This window comes from Nomascus leucogenys, chromosome 22a (genome assembly GCF_006542625.1).
Source record: "Nomascus leucogenys isolate Asia chromosome 22a, Asia_NLE_v1, whole genome shotgun sequence".
NCBI classification, from domain to species: Eukaryota; Metazoa; Chordata; class Mammalia; order Primates; family Hylobatidae; genus Nomascus; species Nomascus leucogenys.
This window is the reverse complement of record NC_044402.1, coordinates 90583249-90606402: the sequence shown is the minus strand read 5'-3', so window position 1 is coordinate 90606402 and position 23154 is coordinate 90583249. Positions and strand designations below refer to the sequence as shown.

Sequence of the window (23154 nt, the reverse complement as noted above, 5' to 3'; positions counted from 1 at the left end):
GTCAAGGCTGGATACTTGCACCCTTTATTGAGGTAGGTGATGCTGGAGGAAGATTGTGGGAATGGTGCGGGGAGGTTATGAGTTTAACTTGAGACCTAGCTAGTTTGAGATACTAAGAGATATTTCTGTTTACAGGAGCATGATGCTTTTTCTTTTAAGTCTAGAACCTTTTTGTAAAGTAGAACTGGAGAGAATTTTAGCGCTTGCATTTTTATCCCAACATAATTAAAGGAAACTTTAGAACAGATACATAAACTATAAAACTAGAGGGTCACAGTTGTTTAAGATCTTAAACACCCAAAGGAGTATGCTAGTAATTACTTGTATATATGCTATTTTCTTTATTTTATTATTATTATTGTTATTATTATTTGAGATGGGGTCTTGCTCTGTTGCCCAGGCTGGAGTGCAGTGGCATTATCTCAGCTCACTGCAACTTCTGCCTCCCGGGTTCAAGCGATTCTCCTGCCTCAGCCTCACCAGTAGCTGGGATTACAGGCATGCGCCACCATGCCCGGCTAATTTTTGTAATTTTAGTAGAGATGGGGTTTCACTATGTTGGTCAGGCTGGTCTTGAACTCCTGACCTCAGGTGATCTGCCTGTCTTGGCCTCCCAAAGTGCTGAGATTACAGGCGTGAGCCACCGCGCCCAGCCTTATATGCTATTTTCAGTTGTTACCCGTAGAGAATTTTTGAATACTGATGATTAAGAGAAGGGTAAATGCAAATGATTTTATTAGGTATAAACCTGTTCATTTAGTAGGACTCGTGGTTATTGCATCAATATTTAAACATCTTGAATATTAGATAATTGACTAAGGTTGGGACATGATTTAAATGATAATAATTTTGCCATAATAGGCCATAGGTTATGTATTTTTTTTTTCCTGTGCTGATTTGGAAATAGATTTTTTTGAAATTTTTACCTATTTTGGAGATTCTTCAAAAGTAAATCAGTGGTAAGAAAATTTAGGTAACATTGAGTACTTCTAATATACAAAATATTGTGTCATCAAATACTTTACTGACTTCTATAGAAATGAGACATGAAGGTTTTGAAAAATACCCAAGTTAGCACAGTTTATAGCAAGTCTTTTGTGATATTGATTGCAGTGTGTAGTACTTAGTTTAACAATATTTGTAATGTATATTCAAGCTCCAGAGAGAAATGGTTTGTGTGATCTACAGCAAAGAGGTTATGTTTATCTTTTTCATTTGAATCACCATTATCTCTTTTTGTTACATTTAATTACAGGACTGTTCCCTGATGTGGGTGGAGGTTATTTCTTGCCACGACTCCAAGGAAAACTTGGTTACTTCCTAGCATTAACAGGATTCAGACTAAAAGGAAGAGATGTGTACAGAGCAGGAATTGCTACACACTTTGTAGATTCTGAAAAGGTACTTTTTCGGATGTTTGCGTTTTGTATTGTTGGAGTAACACCACAAAATAGTGCGTGGGAAGGTACAATGGGTGGTTGAGATCCACAGACTTCTGGTGAAATCGTGGTGTGAATCCTGGACCTATTAGTTTATAGCTGTGTTACCTTGGAGAAAGTGCATAAGCTCTCTAATTCTGTTTCCTCATATGCAAACTGAAGATAACGATACCTGGATTCAGGGTTGGCACCTTCAGTGAGTATTTTTAAGTGAACAATTAGAGTCTCTTAAAAAAAAAGTCAGGCCTACCTTAAGAAAGTCTAATATGTACAAATCTAAATTTATATATAAAAAGATAGCCTTTTATTTTATGAGGACATTTTGAAGGCTTCTTTTGGTTATGAGTTTCCCTAGTGCATTGAAAGTAATTGCATTTGACTTTTCTAAAACACATCTGTTACAAGGAACACATGTTACTTATCTTTGCTTTTTTTTTTTTTTTAAAACAATGTGGCCAATTTTCTCAGCACAGGATAATGTAGTGGAAAAGAATATATAGATAGTTTGAGTTTAAGTCTTAACTGGAACTTAGCCTCTTTTGCCCCCCATTTTCCCGTCTGCAGAATGGAGATGACACTATTACGTAGTAGTTGAAACTCCTTGTGTTACCTGTGACGGAAGACCCAATTCAAGGTAGTTTTGCCTCAGAATTCTCAGCAAGAGACTTAGGATGTATTTTGCTTCACCTGGCTTGGTTCACTCTGACTGGACTGGCTTATCTCATTCCTGAACCGTATGAGTAGGTAGAATATACCAACTGGCCTATCTTAGGTACTATGCACACTCTATCCTTGGATCTGTGGGGTAAAGTCAGCTTTCAAGGAAGCACATGGTCATCAGATGAATAGCTGATCTTAAGGGAAGGGTGTTTTAGGATACGGCAAGGAAAGCTATAAAAATTAAATTAGAAAATTTATGTTACATGCTTAGCCCAGTAACTGACAAATAGTAAACACTCAAAATTTAACTATTATTAATACTTTTAATGCAGTTTTATATTTTTAAAGGTGACCAGATTTTTCATTGAGAGTCTCTTTTGTAAAGGATGGCCCTTTTTATCCTCATATCTATAACATTCTTCTGTTTTGGGTAAGGATGCCAGAGATTATACTGACAGTCGGACTATCATGTGAGTCCCCCCAAGGACTTTTTACAAATGATGATGATTTATTCTCACACGTCCTCTTTGGCCATTGAAGTAAAACAGCTGGATAGCATAAAAATGTACTGTTTGGTCACTAATAGAATTCTCTTCACAAACTTTATAAATTGGCTGTGGAAATTTTTATGTTGATGAGCTTTGGTCTTGTTTCTCACACTGTTACAGATTCTGTAAAATATATGAAGCATACAAAATTGAAGGTTGTCTCTGTACACTGTTATGAAGGCCTTCTATCATGTTTGGCCAAAGATTCAGATCTTTGTGTTGTGGGCATCCTCAGTCACATTGAGTAGTCTCATGCTTCCCTTGAGCTATAACAGGAAGGAAACATGGGCATGCGATTTTCCTGTCTGGAAGGGACACTCTTGATTACAGTGGAATTTAGGATAAGAGAGAGCTGATGCATAACCCCTTTCTTTGTCAATGTGTTCAATACTAGTATCTGCAATGAGTAGACAGACATTCTCAGGGATGTAGAGGATATGAAAAAGAGGAATATACTTTGGGGATGCGATTAGAAGTGGGTACGAAAGGTAAATAACCACCTCTCTCATCTGGCAGAGGTAAAGTATGGTAAGTGTAAAAACAATACAAAGAAAATACTCAAAGAATTGAAGGAAGAGCTTACCTGTAAGAAAGGACTAGAAGCCTTTTCATAAAGTTTGCAATACAGCCGGCCTTAAGGTGAGTATTATCGGGAAAAGGTATTGTCAGGTAAATGAAACATTTAATGAAATCACAGGGGCAAGAAAGCATTAGCTATGTTTTGGGAACAGTAAAAAGTCCTATTTGGCTCAGTGTAGGGTAGATTAAGTGAGGGATTAGATGGATAAATAAATGAAGCTATATTATAGTGTTGTGCATTGACTGTGGTAGCCACTAATCATTTGTGGCAATTTTGGTTAAAATTAATTAAAAATAAAATTTATATGTAGGTCTTTGGTTCCAAGTACTCAATAGGCTGAGAGAAACAAAGATAAAAGTCTCTATTTCTCCTCCTGAATTTCTTCCATCTTTATCCATTCCTTTGAAGGCTACATTTGCTGTGTGGGAATACCTGTTCATTCAACTTAAGTCAAAATTTCTTTCAGTGATTCACCTGAAGAGAGCCTCATAATTTAAAGTCAAGAATTCTAAAAAAGAAGATGAGATTTTTATAAAGCTTTCTATGTTTCTGTTGGATCTCAGATCTTTCCTTTTTTTCCCCCTCCCCTTTAGTTGGCCATGTTAGAGGAAGATTTGTTAGCCTTGAAATGTCCTTCAAAAGAAAATATTGCATCTGTCTTAGAAAATTACCATACAGAGGTAATCTTGTTAATATTCTAACCTCAGGTTTTAATTCATGGGGAGGGGAAGTGATTAAAAAACTGGCAGTTGGTGAATATTATAGTTTGTAAATATAAATAAATGTACTAAAGATTTATTTACTTTAAAGCGTGGTGGAAGAATCAGTGCTTCACAGTTGTTAGTATAGCCAGCTAATAAGATGACTTCTTTCCTGTGCAGCTGCATAGCTGTCTTCCCACTGCTGGTTAACTTCAGTGCATAGCCTTGTGATCATTCTTTGCAAGGGTTTTGGCATTTCTGTAAACGGTGTTCAATGTTAACACTATTTGTGGAGATGCAAACTCTTGACATTTATTTATATTTAATAAAGTATATTGCAGCATGTATTTTTAATTCCTTACTTACGTTGTCTGACTTGAATTTTCTTGTAAGAGCCAAGAATCTTTAAAAACACTCCATAACTTCTAGTTAAACATGATTGAATACATGCTGCCTCCTAAAACACCATTCAAAATTGTAATAAGTGAATAAAAAAAGGCATAAACCCACAAAGACAAGTAGAACAGAAGAGGAGACAGTGGCAGACATGAGATTTTAGTATTTTGGAAGCTTGAAATCAGCAGGATGAGTGCTGCTAATTTAAAACAAAGAACTCTGAAAGCCAATAAGAGGTCAGCTGATTCTTGCTGTAGACTCTTCTAAAGGGACCAGGTCCCTCTGAAGACTAGGGTGTAGAATGGGGCAGAAAAACAAGAGGATTTATTATAATTTTTTTTTTTTTTTTGAAGCAGAGTCTAGCTCTGTCACCTAGGCTGGAGGGTGATGGCACAATCTTGGCTCATGGCAACCTCTGCCTTCCAGGTTCAAGCGATTCTCGTGCCTTAGCCTCCTGAGTAGCTGGGATTACAGGTGTGCGCCACCATGCCCAGCTAATTTTTGTATTTTAGTAGAGACAGGGTTTCACCACGTTGGCCAGGCTGGTTTTGAACTTGTGACCTCAAATGATCCACCCTCCTCGGTTTCCCAAAGTGCTGGGATTACAGCCATGAGCACTGCACCTGGCCCCTCCACAAGTCTTCTTGTATAACTGAGAGTAGCTGTCTTCCAGTAGCCGGCAGAAGAGTAGAGACTTACTCCTTAGAGAAACCAAATCAGGCAGGTCTAGCTGACAGTAGAGATTGGTGAAGTACTGTACTGAAAAGAGGTGAGATATACTAAGTTGGAAGACCTCTGTCCCTTTACCCTAGTTGGCTTGCAGAACCGCTGCATCCCACCCCACTCCTAAGCAATACATTGGAAGAAAAAAAAACCCATAGACATTGAAATTCATGGACCCCTTAATAACATATCTTGCCTGATCATCTTATAATGTAACATATAATTGAGAATCCCATAACTTGCAATTGACATTAGACACAAAGCTTCCTAATTTTAGTGCTTTGCATAGAAAAACAAATATTCCTAGGCCAAAACAAACAACAAAGGCACTGGAAGGAAACAGTTAATGCAAGAAGAAGGAAACTTAAAAAGACAAATACCAATCTATAACTGTTAACTTAAGAGGAAAATATTTTACCTGTTAACAACAGATGTTATAAAGGTAATTCAAAGAATAATATAGGCATGCCTCAGAGAATCTGAATTTGGTTCCACACCATGGCAGTAAAGCTAGTCACATGAATGTTTTGGTTTTCCAGTGCTCATAAAAACTTTTACACTATACTGTAGTCTATTAAGTGTGCAGGAGCATCATTTCTAAACACAAGTATGTATCTTATTAATTTATAATTATAAAATAATTTAGCTAAAAATACTAATGATCATCTGAGCTTTCAGTGAGTCATAATTGTTTTGCCGCTGGAGGGCCTTGCCTAGATGTTGATGGCTACTGGCTGACCTTGGTAGTGGTTATGCCTGTAAGATTTTAAAAATGATAACAAAAGTTGGGAATAAACCCAGAACAGATTAAAATCTTTTCTAACAGAAAAGGATAATAAAATAGAAAAGGGAGAGAATGGAAAACTAGAGGTATTATTCCAAGAGGTCCAAAATCTAATCATTAGGAATTCATAAAAAGAAGATAGAGGGAAGGAAATATTTGGAGAAATAGTACCAAAAAAATTACCCAGAACTGAAGAACATGAGTACAGATTGGCAGGGCCACCAAGTACTTGGTGGAGAGAATATGAATACAGAGCATGTGAGGATTTCTCTTGTTTTTATCAGAGCATTTGATAGTCTTCTGTTGTCGGATTGAGTAAATACGGGATGAATTATGCTTTGCAGTGGTTGAAGGGGCTTATCGAAGAGTTCTACTAAATGTATAGGAGTTAGTTTGTAGGGAAGTCATCTTAGACTTATTCAGTATTTTTCTCAAGTGATTTGGTGACCACTGATAGCATTTTGATCAAGTTGATTTAGAACTAAGAAAAACAAGTTAAATTAGGAAAAATAATATGGATGAAAAAACAACCCTTAGAGTTTAGAGTGATCTGCTCAATAGTAACAATGTGAAATTTAATAAAGATAAGTGCAAATCTTGTGTTTTAACCCAAAGTACTAAATTCATAAGTACAGAATAGGAGAAACACAGCCTACAATGGCACAGGTTTAAAAAAAAAAAAAAAGTCTTATTTAATTGGAGCTTAGTGTGAATCAGCTGCAATCATAGGCCTATCTCAACACTAACTCAGAGTTAGTCCAATTAAGAAAAGTATATCCAAAGCAATCAAGGACCTGCAGAACCCTCTTATACTTTGCTACCATCTAGCCACACCTGCAGCTAAGATACGTGTCCCATACTTGAAGAATGACCTTGATAAACTGGAACTTGTCCATAAGAAGGACCTGGATCATGAGGGGACACAAAACTGTGTCATGTGGGAGGTGGTTAAGGTAAAAGAGATTAACTAGAACTATAAACATGCTAGCATTGGTTTTTGTTCCAGAATTAAAACAACAGAAACCTAATTATTCAGTTGTTCCAGCATTTGTGAACTCCTCCTTGAGAGGTGCTGTTTTCTCTCCCTGAAGGTCACAGCTGCAGGCATACCAGGTATATGGTGGGAATTTCTGGCTAGGATGGAAATTTGGGCAGGTTGACCTTTCAGGTCCCTTACATATTCACAGATTTATTTTAATGATAATGTGTCAAATGTAATAGTGGTTACATATATTTATACATGTAAATAAAAATGCTAGAACATTTTTGCCGTTGATACTTTTAAGAGCTAGTCCAGAGTTCTACATGCTGTCTGAATTTTGATCATATGGTGGTAGTTATTTATGAGACAGTTAGATGTAATTTGACTGGAAGTGACAAGTGACAGTCTTTCACAAAGTGTATCATTAAATATGAATTTTTAAGGATTAAAAAATTGTGTTCAAGTTTATTAAAAGATTTTTCTTTTCAAACAGTCTAAGATTGATCGAGACAAGTCTTTTATACTTGAGGAACACATGGACAAAATAAACAGGTACCTAACGAGAGATCTCAGTTATATATTCCTTTAGAGAGACTATGTTAAAATGAATTTGCTAATGTTATAATTACCATTTTAATTACATTGTGTTTGATAGTGCACTGAATTCTGAGATCAGACAGTATAGAGCTTTCTTTCTTTTTTTTTTTTTTTTTTTTTTTTTTGAGACAGAGTCTTACTCTGTCCCCCAGGCTGGAGTGCAGTGGTGCAATCTCAGCTCACTGCAACCTTCGCCTCCCAGATTCAAGCAATTCTTATGCTTCAGCCTCCTGAGTAGCTGGGACTACAGGCACCTGCTACCATGCCCGTCGAACTTTTCTATTTTCAGTGGAGACAGGGTTTCGCCATGTTGGCCAGGCTGGTCTCCAACTCCTGACCTAAGGTGATTCGCCCTCCTCACCCTCGCAAAGTGCTGCGATTACAGGCGTGATGCCTGGCCAGCATAGGGTTTTTTTTCACTTACCTTTGAAAGTAGCTTCTTTCCCTCTCTTTCTGGGTGAAATAAATTCATTATATTTAAGTAATCTACCATGAGAATTCATCTTAGTACAAAATACCTTTTTTTTTTTTAAAGTGGGGAAGAGCAGCTAGAAAATAATAATTGAATTAACTTTTATTTTTGTAAATTCATCTTCTCTGAAGATCTTACCAAGCTGAACAGCAAAAAGATTTTGTGCAGTGATTTGAATTTATATTAGTGCAAAATATCTTTTTTTTTAAGTGGAGAAGAGAAGCTAGAAAATAGTAATTGAATTAACTTTTACCTTTTTAAATTCATCTTCTCTGAAGGTCTTATCAAGCCGATCAGCCAAAAAGGTTTTGTGCAATGATTTGAGAGATTGACAGACTGGCTTTGGGAAACAAGAGGAGGAAGAGTATTAGAAAATAAGACAACCATCTCTACAATTTAGAAGCATCAATTTTTCATTGTTGAATATTTCTTTACATGGAAATATAACAGATGCAAAAATGCAAAAGAAAAAATAAAATTTAGATTTTATTTTATGTTAGTGAAGATAGACTGCAAATGCTTACTCAGGGAAGCAATGCTCTCTTTCTTTTCACGTCCTGTTAAAGAGGTTAGACAGTTCTTCATTATTGAAATAGAGGTGGGGGAAAGCCTATGTTCAGATTCATCAGTATGTTAGAAACAGGAAATCACTTACACATTGGTGAAATCACATTTCCTTTCTTTATAGTTGTTTTTCAGCCAATACTGTGGAAGAAATTATTGAAAACTTACAGCAAGATGGTTCATCTTTTGCCCTAGAGCAATTGAAGGTAATATTGGAATCCTTTCTGCCCTGAGTGAACATAGTGAAGTCCGGTGACAGGGAAGCCTCTCTAAGGGGGTATTAGTGCTCCATTGGTGGTGACATAGCCCATGCATTGTGTTTTCTTTTTTCCCAAATTTAGGTGAGCTTCAGAAATCAGTTCCACTAACCTTGACCTAAATCCAAGTGCCATGTCTACCTGCTGGTCGTTGAGGGCAAAGCCCATCTAGTTTTATGTCCTTTGAATGTAACAGAGGACTTTAGTAAGCATACTTCATTTCCAAATAGTCCGCCTTGTCCTATGGGGGAAGGTTTTAGGGACATTTTAATTAGAAGGGCTGGGTCACTGGAGAATAGTCACCTTATGATACATTGCAATTGGGACATTGATCTATAAATTCTACTTAATATGATCTTTCTAAACAGGAGGTTTAATTAAAAAGTGATCTTTTTTAAACAGGCAAGAGACTCCATCTCTTGCCATAGCTGAGTTTTATGTAGTGTTTCTGTGTTAGGTACACTTTGATCTTTTTGACACATAACTGTTAACAGCAGAAGAGCCATTTTTGTATAAATGTGTACATACCAGGTATTGACATTCGTGGACCTCTAGTATGATTATGAGACTTGGAGTATTTCAGACTTCTAGACAAAGGAAAGAAAAGGTATGTTTCCTTATACTTAAAAGGTGTTTTAGCTTGTCTTCATCTGATAGCATTTTTCTTTTCTATTTATAGATGTAATCATAGCATTTCAGTTGTCAGGAAACATATTGAGAAAAAATTTTGATAGTCTTACCTGTAAATGTGAAAACATTTCCTCCGTTGTCACTGTATTTTTTTTGTTTGTTTTCGTTTTCTTGAGACAGAATCCTGCCCTGTTGCCCAGGCTGGAGGACAGTGGTGCAATCACAACTCACTGCAGCCTCAGCCTCCCAGGCTCAAGCAATCCTCACACTTCAGCCTCCTGAGAAGCTAGGACTACGCATGTGTGCCACCACGGGTGGCTAATTTTTTGTATTTTTTTGTAGAGACAAGGTTTCACCATGTTGGCCAGGCTGGTCTTGACCTCCTGGGCTCAAGTGATTCACCCATCTCGGCTTCCCAAAGTGCTGGGATTACAGGCGTGAGCCACCACACCTGGCCTTTTACTGTATTCTTAAGGGGGAAATCCAAAGTTAATTTGTCCCATGGGATCTTATACAGTATTAGAATTTTGTTAACTTTCAAAGATAGGCATAAATTAGAGCAGGTAGACCAGCCATTTATTTCCCTAACTCACAAAAGTAGATTGTTATTATTAACAACTTCCAGGAATGTTTATATCAATAGCCATTTTATAATTCAAGGAATCTGACTTTAAGTTGGTGTATTAGGGTTCTCTAGAGGGAAAGAACTAATAGGAGATATGTATATAAAGGGGAGTTTATTAAGTATTCACCTGCACAATCACAAGGTCCCACAGTAGGCTGTCTATAAGCTTGAGGAGCAAGGAGGACCAGTCTGAGTCTCAAAACTGAAGAACTTAGGGTCTGATGTTCAAGGGCAGGAAGCATCCAGCATGGGAGAAAGATACAGGCTGGGAGGCTAGGCCAGTCTCTCCTTTTCACATTTTTCTGCCTGCTTTATATTCTCTGGCAGCTGATTAGTTTGTGCCCACCAGATTAAGGGTGGATCTGCCTTGCCCAGCCCACTGACTCAAATGTTAATCTCTTTTGGCAACACCCTCACAGACACATCCAGGATCAGTACTTGGTATCCTTCAATCCAGTCAAGTTGACGCTCAGTATTCACCATCACAAGTCCACCCCTTGTCAACTTGAACCCATACACATCTCCTGAGTCTTCAAATAAAGACAATAATAAGGTCATAACTGTGCCTAACATAATGCAACTATCCTTTGTACGACCAGAAACGCACCAATTCCCAACCCAAATACTATTACATAAAGTTAGCAGTACTTAAATGCCAATATGAAGTCAGTAAATCTTATGTCACATGATAAAGGAAAAGGAAATAAAGATATTTTCTTCGTACAATTATATACCTGCACAAACATGTTTTTAGCAAAAGATGGACGAAATACTTATGATAATCACAGTCTCCATTTCTGCAGCTGATCACATGGTTGTAGCTAGTATTGATGACTACCTCCTTCTACTACCCATTCTGTATTCCCTTTGTCTTCAGCAAGCACCTCACGTCAACAAAAAGAACACCCACACAAAAACCCCATTCAGAGGCCATCAGCATCAAAGCTCAAAGGTAGATAAACACACGAAGATGAGGAAAAGCCAGTGCAACAATGCTGAAAATTCCAAAAACCATAATGCCTCTTCTCCTCAAAATGATTACAACTCCTCTCCAGCAAGGGCACAAAACTGGACGGAAATGAGTTTGATGACAGAAGTAGGCTTCAGAAGGTGGGTAATAACAAACTCCTTTGAGCCGAAGGAGCATGGTCTAACCCAATGCAAGGAAGCTAAGAACATTGATAAAAGGTTACAGGAACTGCTGACTAGAATAACCAGTTGAGAGAACATAAATATTCTTGAAGAACAAGTATCAATAACCGAATCAATCAAGCAGAAGAAAGGATATCAGAGATTGAAGATCAACTTAAATAAAATGTGAAGACAAGATTAGAGAAATGAGAATGAAAAGGAATGAACAAAGCCTCCAAGAAATGTGGGACTATGTGAAAAGACCAAACCTAGGATTGATTGGTGTATCTGAAAGTGACGGGAGAATGGAGTCAAGTTAAAACACACTTCAGGATATCGTACAGGAGAACTTCCCCAACCTAGCAAGACAGGCCAACATTCAAATTCAGGAAATACAGAGAACACTGCAAGATACTCCTCGAGAAGAGCAACCCCAAGACACATAATCTTCAGATTCTCCAAAGTTGAAACAAAGGAAAAAATGTTAAGGGCAGCCAGAGAGAAAGGTCGGGTTACACACAAAGGGAAGCCCATCAGACTAACAGCAGATCCCTGTGCAGAAACCATGCAATCCAGAAGAGAGTGGGAGCCAATATTCAACATTCTTGAAGAAAAGAATTTTCAACCCAGAATTTCATATCCAGCCAAACTAAGCTTCATAAATGAAGGAGAAAGGAAATCCTTTCCAGATGAGCAAATGCTGAAGGATTTTGTCACTACCAGGCCTGTATTACAATAGCTCCTGAAGGAAGCACTAAATATGGAAAGACTGGTACCAGCCACTGCAAAAACATACCAAAATATAAAGACCAACAACACTATGAAGAAACTGCATCAACTAATGGACAAAATAACCAGCTAGCATCATGATGACATGATCAAATTCACATATAACAATATTAACCTTAAATGTAAATGGGCTAAATGCACCAATTAAAAGACACAGACTAGCAAATTGGATAAAGAGTCAAGACCCATCAGTGTGCTGTATTCAGGAGACCCATCTCACATGCAAAGACACATATAGGTTCAAAATAAAGGGATGGAGGAATATTTACCAAGCAAATGGAAAGCAAAAAAGCAGGGGTTGCAATCCTAGTCTCTGATAAAACAGACTTTAAACCAAAAGCAATCAAAAAAGACAAAGGCATTACATAATGGTAAAGGGATCAATGTAGCAAGAAAAGCTAACTATCCTAAATATATATGCACCAATACAGGAGCACCCAAATTCATAAAGCAAGTTTTTAGAGACCTTCAAAGAGGCTTAGACTCCCACACAATAATAGTGAGAGACTTTAAACACCCTACTTTCAATGTTAGATCAATGAGACAGAAAATTAACAAGGATATTCAGGACTTGAACTCAGCTCTGGACCAAGTGGGCCTAATAGACATCTATAGAACTCTCCACCCCAAATCAACATAATATACATTATTTTCAGTACCACATAGCACTTATTCTAAAATCAACCACATAATTGGAAGTAAAACACTCCTCAGCAAATGCAAAAGAATGGAAATCATAACAGTCTGTCAGACCACAGTACGATCAAATTAGAACTCAGGATTAAGAAACTCACTCAAAACCACATGATACATGGAAAGTGAACAACCTGCTCCTGAATGACTACTGGGTAAATAACGAAATTAAGGCAGAAATAAGTTATTTGAAACCAATGAGAACAAAGACAAAACGTACCAGAATCACAACACAGCTAAAGCAGTGTTTAGAGGGAAATTTATAGCACTGAATGCCCACATCAGAAAGTGGAAAAGATCTAAAATCGCCATCCTTACATCACAGTTAAAAGAACTAGAGAAACAAGAGCAAACAAATTCAAAAACTAGCAGAAGACAGGAAATAACAAAGCAGAACTTAAGGAGATAAAGACAGAAAAAAACCCTTCAAAAAAATCAATGAACCCAGGAGCTGGTTTTTGAAAAGGTTAACAAAATAGACCACTAGCCAGACTAATAAAGAAGAAAAGAGAGAAGACTCAAATAGACACAATAAAAAATGATAAAGGGGATATCACCACTGATCCCACAGAAATGCAAACTACCATCAGAGAATGCTGTAAACACCTCTCCACAAATAAACTAGAAAATCTAGAAGAAATGGATAAATTCCTGGACACATACACCTTCCCAGGACTAAACCAGGAAGAAGTTGAATCCTTAAATAGACCAATAACAAGTTCTGAAATAGAGGCAATAATTAATGGCCTACCAACCAAAAAAATCCCAGGACTAGACGGATTCACAGCCGAATTCTGCCAGAGGTACAAAGAGGAGCTAGTGCCATTCCTTCTGAAAATATTCCAAACAATACAAAAAGAGGGACTCCTCCCTAACTCATTTTATGAGGCCAGCCTCATCCTGATACCAAAACCTGGCAGAGATACAACAATAAAAAAAATATTTCAAGGCCGGGTGCGGTGGCTCACGCCTGTAATCCCAGCACTTTGGGAGGCCGAAGCGGGCAGATCACTCAAGGTCGAGAGTTGGAGACCAGCCTGGCTAGCATGGTGAAACCCTGTCTCTGTTAAAAATACAAAAATTAGCTGGGCGTGGTGGCACATGCCTATAATCCCAGCTACTCAGGAGGCTGAGGCAGGAGAATCACTTGAGCCCAGGAGGTGGAGGTTGCAGTGACCTGAGACCATACCATTGCACTCCAGCTTGGGCAACAGGAGGGAAACTCTGTCTCAAAACAAAACAAAACAAAACAAAAAAACTACAAACCACTGCTCACGGAAGTAAGAGAGGACACAAATGGATAAACATTCTATGCTTATGGATAGGAAGAATCAGTATCATGAAAATGGCCATACTGTCCAAAGTAATTTTTAGATTCAGTGCTATTCCCATCAAGCTACCATTGACTTTGTTCACAGATCTAGAAAAAACTACTTTAAATTTCATATGGAACCAAAATAGAACCCGTGTACTCAAGAGAATCCTAAGCAAAAAGAACAAAGTTGGAGGCATCATGCTACCTGACTTCAAATTATACCACAAGGCTAGAGTAACCAAAACAGCATGGTATAGTGGTACCAAAACAGATACATAGACCAATGGAACAGAACAGAGGCCTCAGAAATAACACCACACACCTACAACCATCTGATCTTTGACAAACCTGACAAAAACAAGCAATGGGGAAAGGATTCCGTATTTAATAAATGTTGTTGGGAAACTTGGCTAGCCATATGCAGAAAACTGAAACTGGACCCCTTCCTTACACTTTATACGAAAATTAATTCAAGATGGATTAAAGACTTAAACATAAGACCTAAAACCATAAAAACCCTGGAAGAGAACCTAGGCAATACCATTCAGGACATAGTCATGGGCAAAGACTTCATGACTAAACCACCAAAAGCAATTGCAACAAAAGCCAGAATTGAGAAATAGGATCTAATTAAACTAAAGAGCTTCTGTACAGCAAAAGAAATTCTCATCAGAGTGAACAGGCAGCTCACAGAATGGGAGAAAAATTTTGCAATCTACCCATCTAAAGGTCTAATATCCAGAATCTACAAGGTACTTAAATTTACAAGAAAAAAACCCCATCAAAAAGTGGGTGAAGGATGTGAACAGACACTTCTCAAAAGAAGACGTTTATGGCCGGGCGTGGTGGCTCACGCCTGTAATCCCAGCACTTTGGGGGGGCCGCAGCAGGCAGATCACGAGGTCAGGAGTTCAGGACCAGCCTGACTAATATGGTGAAACCATGTCTTTACTAAAAATACAAGAATTAGCCAGGCATGGTAGAGCAATATATAATCCCAGCTACTGTGGAGGCTGAGGCAGGAAAATTGCTTGAACCCAGGAGGCGGAGGTTGTAGTGAGCCAGGATCACCCTACTGCCCTCCAGCCTGGGTGACAAGAGCAAGACTCCATCTCAAAACAAACAAAAGAAGACATTTATGTGGCCAACAAACATGAAAAAAAGTTAATCATCACTGATCATTAGAGAAATGCAAATCAAAACCACAATGAGATAACTATCTCACCAGTTAGAATGGAGATCATTAAAAAGTCTGGAAACAACAGATACTGGTGAGGATGCAGAGAAATAAGAACGCTTTTACACTGTTGGTAGGAGTGTAAATTAGTTCAACCATTGTGGAAGACAATGTGGCGGTTCCTCAAGGATCTAGAACCAGAAATACCATTTGACCCAGCAATCCCTCACTGGGTATATACCCAAAGGATTATAAATCATTCTACTGTAAAGACACATGTACACGTATGTTTATTGCAGCACTATTCACAATAGCAAAGACTTGGAATCAACTCAAATGCCCATCAATGAGAGACTGGATAAAGAAAACGTGGCATATATATGCCATGGAATACTATGCAGCTGTAAAAAAAGAATGAGTTCATGTCCTTTGCAGGGACATGGATGAAACTGGAAACCATCATTCTCGGCAAACGAATACAAGAACAGAAAACCAAACACCGCATGTTCTTACTCATAAGTGGGAGTTGAACAGTGAGGACATATTGACACAGGAAGGGGAACATCACACACTGGGGCCCATCAGGGTAGGGGGCAAAGGGAGGGGGAGAGCATTAGGACAAATACCTAATATGCGAGGGGCATAAAACCTAGATGACGGGTTAATGGGTGCAGCAAACCACCATGGCACATGTATACCTATGTAACAAACCTGCACATTCTGCACACGTATATATAAATATATAAATGTGGGGCACCTAGAACTTACACATTGCAGCAAGAATGCAGTTTGGCAGTTTCTTATAAAGTTAAACATAAACTCACCAAGACCCAGCAGCCCCACTCTGCGAGATTTATCCAAGAAAGTGTAAACAGGAGTCCACACAAATGCTCGTATTTACATTGGAACTCTGTTCATAATAGCCAAAATCTAGAAACAGCTGAATGCATATTACTGAGTAAAGTTATTGTGATATATTTATATGATGGAATACTACTTCTCTCTAAGAAGGAATGAGCTGCTGCTACACACAACATGATAAATCTTGGAAGCAGTATGTCAACAAAAGATGGTGGATGCAAAGGACCACTCATTGTATGGCTTTATTTTTATGAAATTCTAGAAAAGATAAAAGTATTTGAATAGAAAACAGATCAGTTGCCGGGGGTAAGGAGAACTCTTTGGAGTGTTAGAAATGTTCTATATCTTGATTATGGGGCTAATTATACAACTGTATACACTTATCAAAACTCATAGAACTATGCACTTAAGCTAAGTGAATTTTATTATATGTAACTTTAACATCAGTAGAACTATTTAAAAAATAAAATGACATACTAGCAGTTTGGCCTATAGATGTATGCATTATATTTGCTGAATGTACCCATTATAGTATACCATTTATTGCTGTTAATAAGAGCAGTTTAATGCCAGTGTTGATGGATACATTGTGCTTTGGGGAAAGAGTAAGATAAAGAAGAAAATGCATCAGTTTATGTAGACAGAAGAGAAAACAGTTTTCTAGTTCACTGATGGGCCTTAGCAACCCTTAAATGCTATCACTGGCATTTAGGAAACATAAAATAGTAGTACTTGCATCTTTAGATAGTATCTTTTCATTTTATATAAATTGTTAATGCCTTTAAGAAATTACCAGAAAAGTCTTAAGATCAGGTTGCAAAAGGCAGTCTTCTTGCCCTGGCTCTAAGCCTTTTATTGTAGATACGAAAAAGAATATTAGTGTCATGTTTTGAAGGTCTGTTTTGGTCTTTATATAGTAATATGACATTTCAGATTGGTGAAAATATACTAAAAAATAGAAATATTTCTGTGAAACTGCACTCGTCAATGAAATAGACATTGACTTGTTCTTGTTTAAGTATTTGTATTTGTATCAGTTTATTGACAGTCGGAACACTTCTGGAAATGATTTATAGATACATGTTTATAAGGTTTAAGATGATTACGTAGAAAAATATTTACAATTCAAAGCAGAACATAACTCTTAAATATGTTTGATTTAAACTAGCTTAAAAAATTAAAGACTATTTAAAAGAGTATAATAGAGCTTTTGTCGCTTGGTTTCAATATAACAGATGATGTGACTTCTTATTAAAATACTTGTGAATTAAATTTTACCTTCAGCTTAGTTTCATTTAACCCTGAGGACAAATGCCAAGAGATATTTTCCATTTAAGCCTTACAACAACACAACACAGCTCCAGATCTTTAGTGGCAATATTGTAAAATACCTTAAAATGGCAGTTACTCCATGAAGGTCTGTGCACCTCTGTCTGCTTGTCTCTGTTCTGTTATGTCTTTTTCTCTCAACCTCTTACCTTTTGTTTATTGAGTGATATCTAGCACACACCATTAACTCCTGGAAGCTTGCTTAACCCTTATCTCCTGGCACCTATGACAAAGTATTTCACATGGTAGGTATAATGAATGAATGAATGGTGCCATAGCAGCCACTGAAGTATGAAAATGACAATCCAGTATCTGTTCTCAGGGAGTTTGCAATCTAGTGGAACACACATATAAACAATTACAATGCAGTGTGGCAAGTGCATCTAAAGTAGAGGCACAAATTATTATGGATGTCCATAAAACGATGGAAGGATTCTGAGAGGCCCCATGAGGGGGTGTAATCTGAGCAAAGTCTATGTGAGTAGCCAGGTGCCAAAGGGTATTCCAGAGAGAATACCACATACTTAGACAAATGTTTGGAAAGTGCAGAGCAAGGAACAAGGAGTAACATACCAGGAAATACGGCCAAAAAGATGACTGGGGGCAGATTGTAATGGTCCTTATGTTATACTTAACTGCTTGAATTCTGTGACTTTTTTCTGAGTATGCGTATTTTAAGAACTCAGGTTTTTAAAGTGTAACATACAGAAAAATACAGAAATCATATGTATACCTCAATATTTTTTCACACATGAACAAAAGAAATGTTGGAGGCTGAAAGATTGAGGGTCATGATCAACTCAGTATTCTACCACTGGAGGCTATATGAGTAAACAACAAACTGTTCTCATAAATGCAGAATGTTGGCAAAATGACAAACTGCGTATGCCACCCATAAGGAATGCTGAGGGCAGTCATGCCCCAAGTGCAATGTTTCTTGAGATTAGGTACATCTGAAACCTGTTAGTAATAATATGAACCTGTGATCAATTAAGCGGCTGACCAATCATTACCTCTTCCTCCTTGCTCTTGTTACCCAATAAATACGAAGCGCTGTAGAAGCTCAGGCACTGCCTTTGCTCACTAGAAGCAGGGAGCCCTCTTCTTCTTCCCCTGGCCCCTTCCATTAAAATACTTTTGTCTTAAGTTTTCATTTCTATGTTCATCCCCTTTCATTCAGTCTCGTAATGACAGTCTCAAGTAGTAACACTAGTAACTGTTGTAGTGAAGGTCTCAAGTAGTAATTGTGGCAGTCTGCCACAAAGAAACATTTACAGAGTGCCCCAGATGTCTTACTTGTGTGCCCTCCCACTCACTACCTCTTCTCCAGAATACATAAGCATTATACTGGCTTCTCACACCATACGTTTTGAGTTTTGTTTTGTTTTGTTTTGTTTTTTAGATAGAGTCTTGCTCTGTCACCCAGGCTGGAGTGCAATGGTGTGATCTTGGCTCACTGCAACCTCGACCTCCCGGGTTCAAGCAATTCTCCTGCCTCAGCCTCCCGAGTAACTGGGATTATAGGTGCCCGTCACCGTACCTGGCTAATTTTTGTATTTTTTAGTAGAGATGGGGTTTCACCATATTAGTCAGGCTGGTCTCGAACTCCTGACCTCAGTTGATCCATGTGCCTTGGCCTCCCAAAGTGCTGGGATTACAGGTGTGATTGTTTGAATTTTATATAAATGAAATTATATCATTTTGTGTCTAGTTTCTTTTGCTCAGCATTATATTTGTGAGATTCATCCAGATTGTACTTACATGACAGTAGTTTGTTCATTCTAAGATGCTCCATTGTTTGATGTATTGCATTTCACTTACTCATTTCTACTGTTGGACATTTGAAGTTATTTGCAGGATTTTACTGTTAGAAATAATTCTGCTATAAACAGTTTTGGCCTTGTGGTAACATAGACACACATTTCTATGGGTTATATACCCAGAAGTAGTGCTGTAAAATCATCAGGTAGGTGTATATTCATCTTCAGTAGTTACTGTTAAATAATTTTCTAATATAGTTGTATCAGTTTACATTCAAGTGCTAGTTGCTCTGCATTCTCACCAGCATTTTGTTGTTGTTGTTGTTGTTGTTGTTTTTGAGATGGAGTTTCACTCTTGTTGCCCAGGCTGGAGTGCAATGGCACAATCTCAGCTCACTCCAAGCTCCACCTCTCAGGTTTAAGCTATTCTCCTGCCTCAGCCTCCCAAGTATCTGGGATTACAGGCATGTGCTACCATTCCTGGCTAATTTTGCATTTTTAGTAGAGACGGGGTTTCACCATGTTGGCCAGGCTGGTCTCTAACTCCTGACCTCATGTGATCCACCTGCCTTGGCCTCCCAAAGTGCTGGGATTACAGGCATGACACACCATACCCAGCCCAACATTTGATATTGTCTTTTTCATTTTAGTCTTTCTGGGATATATAAAATAGCATGACATTATGGTTTTAATTTGCATTTCCATGATGATTAATGAAGTTGAGCACCATTTCATATATTTATTGTCCATGTGGGTAGTCTGTCTTATGAAGTTCTTGTTAAATGTTTATGATTAATTTGTAGGAATCCTCCTGGATATAAATCCTTTGTCTGATAATACGTATTGCATATATTGTCCTCTGTATTCATCTCTTTTCATGCTGCTGATAAAGACGTACCCCAGACCAGGCAATTTACAAAAGAAAGAGGTTTAATGGACTTATATTTCAGTGAGGCTGGGGAGGCCTCAAAATTATGGCAGAAGGCAAGGAGGAGCAAGTCATGTGGAAGAGAGAGCTTGTGCAGGGAAACACCTTTTTATAAAACCATCAGATCTTGTGAGACTTATTCACTATCATGAGAACAGCATGGGAAAGATCTGCCCCTGTGATTCAATTACCTTTCACTGGATCTCTCTCACAACACATGGGAATTTAAGATGTGATTTGGGTGGGGACCACAGCCAAACCATATCATCTTCTTTTATGTGACTTGCCTTTTCTCTCTCAGTGGTGTCATATGATGAACAGAAAATGTTAATTTTAATGTAATCTAGCTTATCCTTTTTTCCTTTATAGTTCTTTTATATCCTGTTTAAGAAATCACTGTTCCTTCAAGTTTTTGAGGAATAAAACATGTTACATATGAAGGCTTCAGGTTTCTCAACAATATTGGAAGCTAAAAGGCAATGGTTCATTGCCCTCTATGTCAAGGGTCCCGAAGATCACTCCTGAGTTTGGCAACCCACTAGAAGGACTCACAGGATTCAGCATATATATATTACTACGTTTTGTTTTTTGTTTTTTATTTTTGTTTGAGATGGAGTCTTGCTCTGTCGCCCAGGCTGGAGTGCAGTGGCATGATCTTGGCTCACTGCAAGCTCCGCCTCCCAGGTTCACACCATTCTCCTGCATAGCTGGGACTACAGGCGCCCGCCACCACACCTGGCTAATTTTTTGTATTTTTAGTAGAGATGGGTTTTCACCATGTTAGCCAGGATGGTCTCGATCTCTTGACCTCGTGATACACCTGCCTCGGCCTCCTAAAGTGCTGGGATTACAGGCGTGAGCCACCACGCCCGGCTTCTATTATTATGTTTTTTGTCATAAAAGTAATGGGAAAAACTATAATTGCTTCTGCACCAACGTATAGTTGTACTCTTGTAGCAAAAGAATACAAACCAGAATCAGCAAAGGGAAAAGCACAGATGGTGGAGACTGGAGGAAACCAGGTATAAGTGCCTAAGAGTCCTCTTCCAGTGGATACTTGCACCTCCAGCAACTAGTTGAGATCTTGTGAAGTACATTAGAGACTTGGTGCACAGGACTTTTATTGGGGACTGGTAGTGTAGGCACTCTGCTTAGCACATACCTCAATTCCAGACTCCTAAAAGGGAAGTAGGTGTTGAATCTTCTTTGTGGAAGACTTATGCTTGCATATATTTCATTGGATTTATCCCTAGATATTTGGTGTTTTTTGATGTATGTTTAAATGGTATCATTTTAAAATTTAATTTTCTATTTTTTGATATATAGAAATAAAATTGAAATTAAAATTTTGTTTCAGATGGAGTCTTGCTCTGTCGCCCAGGCTGGAGTGCAGTGGCACAGTCTCGGTTCACTGCAAACTCCACCTCCCAGGTTTAAAGGATTCTCCTGCCTCAGCCTCCCGAGTAGCTGGGATTACAGGCGCCCGCCACCATGCCCAGCTAATTTTTGTAGTTTTTAGTAGACTGGGTTTCACCATGTTGGTCAGGCTGGTCTTGAACTCTTGACCTCAGGTGATCCACATACCTTGGCCTCCCAAAGTGTTAGGATTACATGTGTAAGCCACCATGCTGGCCTGAAATTAAGTTTTATGTTTTGACCTTGTACCTAATTATTTTGCTAAACTCACTTATTTTTTAAGCGAGTTATTTATGGTTTGCAGATTAGTTTGAACTTTCATCATTTGTGTACATAATGTCATATTTCCTTCTTCCTTTATTCCTCCTTTTCCTTTTCTTCTCCCCTCCCTCTCTCCCTTCCTCCCTCCGTCTCATATACCCCCTTTATTTCCCCCTTCTTACCAGCTTCCTATACTGGCTAGCACTGCCAACAAAATGTTCAGTAGAGGTGATGGTAGCTATCTTTGTCTTATTCCCAGTCTTAAGGGGAAAGCTTTTAAGAACATTAAAAATGTTGAGTTTTGTAGGTTTTCTGTGGATATTCTTTATCAGTGTGAAGAAGTTCATTCTATGCCTAGTTGGTGAAGAGCTTTTTCAGTAATTACTGTTTTGAATGAGTGTTGGATTTTATCTGCTTATTTTGCTGCATCTATTGAGATGATCAATATGATCATTGAGATGATTTTTGCCCTTTATTAATGTAAATTATAGTAATTTTTGATGATCAAATGTTTTTAATTTTGAGGAAGTCTAATTTATCTTTGTTTTTCTCTTTTATGAGTATTGATTTCTGTGTCCTAAGAAAACTTTAGCTACTTGCAGAATATCTTCCTGTGCTTTCTTCTGGAAGATTTCTAGTTACTGCTTGTTTGTTTAGGTCTAGATCTATCTCACATTAATTTTTTGTGCATAGTGTAAAATATAGAAGTCCAGGTTAATTTTTTACCACGTTATTATATAATTGTTCCAGCACAGTTTGTTGAAAAGACTTCTTTCTTCCCCATTGGATTGCATTTGTGTCTTTTGTCAAAAATCAAATGACATTGTAGATAGATGGGAGTCTGTTTCTGGGACAGTGGCTTTTGAAAGAACTAATTTTGTATTTCTGGAAGAAGCCTTATTTTTTCATGATACGTGTTTCACATATTGTTGGATTTGATTTGCTAGTATGTTGTTTAGGATTTTTGCATTATGTTTATGAGAGATTGGTCTATAATTTTTCTTGTAATTGTCCTGTCAAGTTTTAGTAATAAGGTTATGCTAGACTCATACAACAAAGTAGGAAAGGTTTCCTGTTTTCCCTGTTCTTTGGAAAAGTTTATATAAATTTAAAATACAAATTTTATTAGTAAAGCCATCTGGTACTGAAGTTTCCTTTGTGAGAAGGTTTGTAATTATAGATTATATTTCTTTTTTTTTTTTTTTTTTTTTTTTTTTTTTGAGACGGAGTCTTGCTCTCTCGCCCAGGCTGGAGTGCAGCAGCGTGATCTTGGCTCACTGCAGCCTCCACCTCCTGGGTTCAAGCGATTCTTCTGCCTCAGCCTCCCGAGTATCTGGGAATATAGGCACGTGCCACCACACCCGGCTAATTTTTGTATTTTTAGTAGAGACGGGGTTTCACCATATTGGCCAGGCTGGTCTCGAACTCCTGATCTTGTGATCTGCCCGCCGTGGCCTTCCAAAGTGCTGGGATTACAGGCGTGAGCCAAGATTATATTTCTTTAATAAAGAATACATGACTTTTATTTGTCAGATT

General features: G+C 38.0%; 1 protein-coding gene across 2 annotated transcripts in view; it reads left to right on the top strand.

The window, feature by feature from the left end:
• The window catches only part of HIBCH (3-hydroxyisobutyryl-CoA hydrolase), a 114408-nt gene that overhangs the window by 65266 nt on the left and 25988 nt on the right, over positions 1 to 23154 (top strand). For both annotated transcript variants that reach the window (XM_030802359.1, XM_003253855.3), the window contains exons 8-11: positions 1256 to 1401; positions 3821 to 3907; positions 7307 to 7365; positions 8571 to 8652. In XM_030802359.1, the coding sequence (XP_030658219.1) occupies positions 1256 to 1401; positions 3821 to 3907; positions 7307 to 7365; positions 8571 to 8652 (374 nt within the window). The remainder of the gene's footprint in view (positions 1 to 1255; positions 1402 to 3820; positions 3908 to 7306; positions 7366 to 8570; positions 8653 to 23154) is intronic.